This window comes from Oncorhynchus masou, chromosome 17 (assembly GCF_036934945.1).
Source record: "Oncorhynchus masou masou isolate Uvic2021 chromosome 17, UVic_Omas_1.1, whole genome shotgun sequence".
Taxonomy (NCBI): Eukaryota; Metazoa; Chordata; class Actinopteri; order Salmoniformes; family Salmonidae; genus Oncorhynchus; species Oncorhynchus masou.
In genome coordinates this window covers 10,353,362-10,360,397 of record NC_088228.1, presented here as the reverse complement: position 1 = coordinate 10,360,397, position 7,036 = coordinate 10,353,362, and the positions used below count along the sequence as shown (strand labels likewise).

General features: G+C 39.7%; 1 protein-coding gene across 1 annotated transcript; it reads left to right on the top strand.

The window, feature by feature from the left end:
* Window positions 1-3,950: 3,950 nt before the first annotated feature.
* On the top strand, window positions 3,951-6,600 carry LOC135558423 (regulator of G-protein signaling 5-like). The gene is made up of 5 exons (XM_064992218.1): window positions 3,951-4,104; window positions 4,294-4,383; window positions 4,518-4,579; window positions 4,908-5,074; window positions 5,274-6,600. The coding sequence occupies exons 1-5, from the start codon at window positions 4,061-4,063 to the stop codon at window positions 5,448-5,450; spliced, it is 540 nt and encodes a 179-aa protein (XP_064848290.1). The 5' UTR covers window positions 3,951-4,060; the 3' UTR covers window positions 5,451-6,600.
* The last annotated feature ends 436 nt before the right edge of the window (window positions 6,601-7,036 follow it).

Here is a 7,036-nt window from a genome sequence, read left to right as displayed (position 1 = left end):
CGGAGGACCAAAATGCGGCGTGGTATGTGTTCATGTTGAATGTTTTAATTAAAGAAATAACTGAACACAGAAACACTTTACAAAAAACAGTAAACAAAATAACAACCGTGAAGCTAATGCGAGCTGCGCTGAAACAAGCCATCAACATAGACAATCACCCACAAACAAACAGTGCAACCCAGGCTACCTAAGTATGATTCTCAATCAGAGACAACTAATGACACCTGCCTCTGATTGAGAACCCTACTAGGCCGAAACATAGAAATCCCAAATCATAGAAAATCAAACATAGACTGCCCACCCAACTCACGCCCTGACCATACTAAATAAATACAAAACAAAGGGAATAAAGGTCAGAACGTGACACACTTTTGTAGGGGTTGATACATTTTTCGTAAGGGAAAACTTCATAAGCCATTTTAAACATCAAATACACTACAAGTTTGAAAGTTCTCCTGCAACAGGTTGATTAAATTAAGATACAACATCTGTAACTACAGATGTTTTTATGTTTTCCTCATCCAGTAGTACCTATTCCAGATACTCTCTTAGCTAAAGGACCAGAATGAGAAAAGTATTTTGGTCCTTCACCTATTCATGGGTTTCAGGTCACGCAACTTCATTGGTGAAAGTTCTTTGAAGGACCGACTGAAAGTTCCACTCAATGCAGTCTCAATTGGTGCTGATGAAATTGAATCTAAAGTGCATAATAGTGGCTTGGGATAAATGATTACATTTCTAAAGGAGACAAAGAATTATTGGAAAAGCTTTTGTCATCATCATGATTTAATCACCTTCTGATGGTTCCCAGTATCCCCACAGTTTATACAATGACAAAGTGGTTTCCTACCAATTATTTGCCTACTTAAGAAATGTCATCATATTTCCAAGACACTGCAGAGTAAATTAGACAAAGTCATTAGTCTGTGTTTAGAATGAATGGACAAGCTTGAAAGATGGCCGTCAGTCCTCAAGAGAACGTTCATAGGAAATGGCATAATGCAACAATAAATAACCAATGGACAAGAAGATTTATGTAAACCACCATTTCCCAGTTGCCTATTACTCTGTACCAGGGAAGGCGAGTCACGAGGTCTGTAGTTTTGGCCCATACATAACCAAACTATGTGCGACATTTTAAATGTTGTTGAAGAGTTTCTGGGAAGGAGTCTCGTTGTTGAATCTGGTCATAACTACACTATGAAGCCGCCTTCAGCACTTCCAAGGAATCAAATCAAATTGTATTGGTCACATACACATATTTAGCAGATGTTATTGCAGGTGTAGCGAGAAGCTTGTGTTCCTAGCTCAAACAGTGCGGTAGTATCTAACAACAACACACACATATCTAAAGTAAAAGTATATAAATATTAGGACGAGCAATGTTGTAGTGGTGTTGACTAAAATACAGTAGAATAGAATACAGTACATACATATGAGATGAGTAAAGCAGCACGTAAACTTTATTAAAGTGACTAGTGTTCCATTATTAACGTGACCAGTGAGTCAATATCTATGTATATGGGGCAGCAGCCTCTAAGGTGCAGGGTTGAGTAACCGGGTGGTAGCCGGCTAGTGATGGCTATTTAACAGTCTGATGGCCTTGAGATAGAATTTGCCTACTTCCTTTCCCGTTTCACACTTGAGATTTATCAGATAGAGCCAAAATCCAAACTCTGTCACAAGTTTACAAAAAGTTTACTATTATTTTACAATGTAGAAAATATACAAAAATAAAGAAAAACCCTGGAATGAGTAGGTGTGTCTCCACTTTGACTGGTACTGTATATGTACACACACATTCAAAAAACTCAAATACAGTCATGGGAAGCCCAAAAAAAACATCACAAATCACCCAGAAAAATGGTTACACTCCTCAACAAATAAGTTCCCAATTAATACTTTTAATTGCCCGAACGGCACCAGAACATCAAGACTAAATGTATTTTGAATTTGTTCCAGCAATATGGTGCGTTAAAACTAAAAGCAGATTTACCTAGCTCGGTGGAGACCCTAGGAACTTCGAGAATGAATCTATCCTGTGAGCGGGTTAGGCAACTCAGGTGTCTATACTTCAATAGCAAACTTTTGTAAACAAAAAAGGGAGTAATGTAGAGATCTGGGGGGTCTTTAGCAAAGTCCAGCCAACCTTTTGATACAGGATGCAGTGATGAGTATTAAAACTGCCAACTGTAGGGCACTATGATAGATGGCATCCAAAGGTTTAAGAGTAGTAGCAGCTGCACTTTGATAAATAATATCACCATAATCAAGAACAGATGAAAAGGTTGACTGAATAACCTGTTTCCTACTGCTTAGAGAACGACACCATCTGTTTCTGTAGAAAAAGACAATTTTAAATCTTAGCTTCTTAACCAGCTCGTCTATATGATTTTTAAACATCAAATCCGTATCAATCCAAAAGCCTAAGTATTTATAAGTGGAAACACGTTCGATTGGAGAACCATCTAATGAGTGAACATGTATTTCATCTGAAACATTCCAGCCCAATATCATTGTGCACAGGCTTAGACGTTACTTCAAAGAGATGGTGGTAGATGGGTAAAATTGAAAAAAATAAAGCACACATTGAATATCCCTTTGAGCATGGTGAAGTTAATCCTTACATTTTGGATTGTGTATCAATACACCCACGTCACTAGAACTATACAGGTGTCATTCCTAACTCAGTTGCCGGAGAGGAAGGAAACCACTCAGGCATTTCACCATGAGGCCAATGGTGACTTTAAAACAGTTACAGAGTTTATTGGCTGTGACAGGAGAAAACTGAGGATGGATCAACAACATTGTAGTTACTCCACAATACTAACCTAAATGACAGAGTGAAAAGAAGGAAGCCTGTACAGAATAAGAATATTCCAAAACATGTGTCCTGTTTGCAATATGGCGCAAAAGTAAAACTGCAAAAAATGTGTGAGCTGAATACAAAGCTTTATGTTTTAGGTAATTCCAACACAACACATCACTGAGTACCCCTCAGTGTGGCTGCAAGTAGCCTAGTGGTTAGTGCATTGGCCCAGTAACCGAAAGGTTGCTGGGTTGAATCCCCAAGCCTACAAGGTAAAAAGCTGTCATTCTGCCCCTGAGAAAGGCAGTTAACCCACTGTTCCCCGGGTGCTGAAGACATAGATGTTGATTAGGGCGGCCCCCCGCACCTCTCTGATTCAGAGGAGTTGGGTTAAATGTGGAAGACACATTTCAGTTGAAGACATTGAGTTGGACAACTGACTAGGTATCTCCCCTTTCTCACTCTTCATATTTTCAAGCATGAGCAAGCACACTCATGTTATGGGTATGCTTGTCTTTTGTTTTGGGGGCTAAAATAAATGAAATAGAGCTAAGCACAGGCAAAATCCTAGAGGAAAACCTGGTTAAGTCTGCTTTCCAACAGACACCGGGAGACAAATTCAACTTTCAGCAGGATAATAACCTAAAACACAAGGCCAAATCTACACTGGAGTTGCTTACCTAGACCACATTGAATGTTCCTAAGTGGCCTAGTTACAGTTTTGACTTAAATCAATTTAAAATGGCTGTCTAGCAAGGATCAACATACCTTTTTAAAGAGCTTGAATAATTTGAAAAAGAATAGTAGGTGTTTAAATCTTTTAGAGAGCATTTAGCAATTAGTGTGAATGTTTATATAAATTAGATACTTATGTATTTCATTTCCATTTTTAACAAACTTTGTCATTATGGGGTATTGTGTGTAGATGGGTGAGGAAAACAATCTACTTAATCTATTTTAAATTCAGGCTTTAACACAACAAAATGTGGAATAAGTCAAGGGGTATGTTTAGAAAAATTCTTGTGTGGATTTGGCACTATCTTCCTCCTCCCATGGCCCTCATGCCATTGGCTGAAAGACGTGATGTCACGGAGAGGACTGCCCTATAAATGCACTCTCTTCACACTCAGCCAGCAGACCATGCTGAGAACCAGCTTCACTGCAGTGACAGAGCTATCATAGACTCCAAAGCTCTAGAATACTACAGACACTGTGAACAGCACAAAGGATCACGTCTCATCGTCTCTCACCATGTGCAGAGGACTGGAATCACTGCCTACCACATGTCTGGAGAGGTATGTCTTGCCTTAATAATCTGTACTTCTTTATCCCATGACATTATATGTCACTGGATTTATATTTTGGATTTACATTGATGGGAATTATTACACAGCTACTTCATGGGGAAATTGGATGATCCGTTGTAAGTAAGGTGTGAATGATTGCATCAATCTAATGTACATGTTTTTCTCTTATTTTCTCAGGGCAAAGGAACTCAAAGCTCTCTTTGGAAGTTTTCTACAGAAGCCAGATCTGAGCATCATCGGTCACTCACACAAGACCGACAAACTAAGGTCAGATACTCTAAAAAACAATGCTCTATGTCTACACAGATTTTTTTGGGAAATGAAGGAGACCATGCAAAGCCAATGCTAAGTTATTTTGTAATGACCGGATGAACTAACCTGATGCTTTTTTTTATCAACAGGTTAAATAAGAGTGAACCATTAAAATGGAAGGAGTCGTTTGAGAACCTGCTGTCCAACCAACGTAAGTCTGACTCTTGCTATGAGTTATCATCCTTTAATTAGTCATACTACACAAACGTACAAGTACATATTGTACACATGTGTATCGCAAACGTGGATAGGAAAAGCCATGTAGCTGTTACTCCACGTAGCCAGAATGCATTACACAAAACAGCAGTAGCAGGATTCACTCATAATATATCCAAATATATTATTTTATATATAGACTATAGGAAAATCTGCTTGCTTCCACATCACAAATGGAGAAGGTTAAAAGTGAATTGAAGTTGTGACATGCTACGATAAATTCACAGATGCTAATGTGACAATTCCCACCTTCTCTTTTCCAGATGGACTGTGCTTGTTCCGTGCTTTCCTGGTGTCGGAGTTTAGCGAGGAGAACATAGCTTTCTACCTGGCCTGTGAAGACTACAGGATAACCAAGCCCTCCTCAAAGCTATCAACTACAGCTAAGAAGATCTATGAGGAGTATGTCTGCAGTGACGCACCAAGAGAGGTAACTATCAATATATATACACAATTAATCAATTATATCTACATACAGAGTATGTTTGTAGAGGAATCTGTAGATTGGATATACGCTATATAAACACATGCACACAAAATGATATACTCATTGTGCACAAACAATACCGAATGAGACATTGTTTCAAGTAAAACACATAGTAATCAAATTTCCCATCCTCTTCCCCCAGGTCAACCTCGACCATGAGACCAAAGCCATCACCAAGAAGAATCTGGAACACCCCAGCCAGTCCTGTTTCAGCCTGGCCCAGGAGAAGATCTACGCCCTGATGGAGAAAGACTGCTACCCTCGCTTCCTCAAGTCCCCCACCTACCTGGAGATCAGTCGGCAGGTCAAATCTGGTTAAGACCATTTATGGCTTGTTAAGACTGGTTAAGGCTGGTTAAGACTGGTTAAGGCTGGTTGAAGCTTGTTAAGACTGGTTAAGGCTGGTTGAGGCTGGTTGAGGCTTGTAAGACTGGTTAAGACTGGTTAAGGCTGGTTGAGGCTTGTTAAGACTGGTTAAGACTGGTTAAGGCTGGTTGAAGCTTGTTAAGACTGGTTAAGACTGGTTAAGGCTGGTTGAGGCTTGTTAAGACTGGTTAAGACTGGTTAAGGCTGGTTGAAGCTTGTTAAGACTGGTTAAGGCTGGTTGAGGCTGGTTAAGGCTGGTTGAAGCTTGTTAAGACTGGTTAAGGCTGGTTAAGGCTGGTTGAAGCTTGTTAAGACTGGTTGAGACTTGTTAAGACTGGTTAAGGCCAACCTGCAGGTGGTGAATGAGACACGAAGAAGAGGTCCATGGGAGACATGCTGAAAAGGACACACTGGAAACCAGGTGGTCTCACTAGGGTTTTCCTCAGTGGAGGAAGGGTCCTGTGCTGCTGGGTCAAACGTATGGAGGGGGGGACTGAAGATATATACTAGATTGAACTGGAAGTCAGTCGGAAGTTGACACTGGAAATCTTGTCTGTGGCCTAGGAAAGAAGGCCGCTCACTGTGAAGATTGGAGTATCGAAGTATGTAAAAGAAGTCTGTGAAGATTGGGGTATCGAAGACTGTAAAAGAGGTCTGTGAAGATTGAGGTATCTAAGACAGTAAAAGAGGTCTGTGAAGATTGAGGTATCTAAGACAGTAAAAGAGGTCTGTGAAGATTGAGGTATCTAAGACTGTAAAAGGTGAACATGTGTCTTGAGGTCAAAGACACATGAAGAAGTTCCTGTTCATGGCGTTTGAGCAGAAAGAACAATGTGATGGAAAAGGACTGCTTTGCACAATCACTGAGAATCTGTTATAGTTTTGTATTGTCTGATGCCTGTCTATTTATTTGGGTATTTATTAGCAGTCATTTTGTTATAGAAATGTTATTGAAATGTTTGTACTGTAGAGGGCACTGGACAGCACTGTCCTGTACCGTTCCACAACATTTTTTATATTTATGTGTACATTTTTTATACCCAGAACTCCTTATGTGAGAGGAAATTATTTGAATAAAATCAGAACTATATAAAACAACATGATATGAAGTTTTACTCTATTCATTTTCATTACCAGATCAAAAACAACAGCAATTATTCAGATTCAGCTTTCTAATATGTTCAATAAGATGAAACATACAAAGATCTCCTTCAATTCTGTCTGTTCTCTAACCTACACGTACGACAGAGGATTAGAAAAAAAATGACTCTATGAAAAGATAATCACCACCCACTGCTACCCCCTGGGCACACACTGGTTGAATCAATGTTGTTTCAAAGTAATTTCAATGAAATTACATTGAACCAATGTGGAATAGACGTTGAATTGACATCTGTGCCCACTGGGCACTGACCATGCACCATAGACTCCCATCTAATTGGGATGAACCCCTTGCCTCCAAGTCGCAGGGCTCTTGTGTATGTGGGGGGTAGACTGCAGGAACGTCTGGAATAGCCTCCCTGAGGTGTTTTCCCTGTA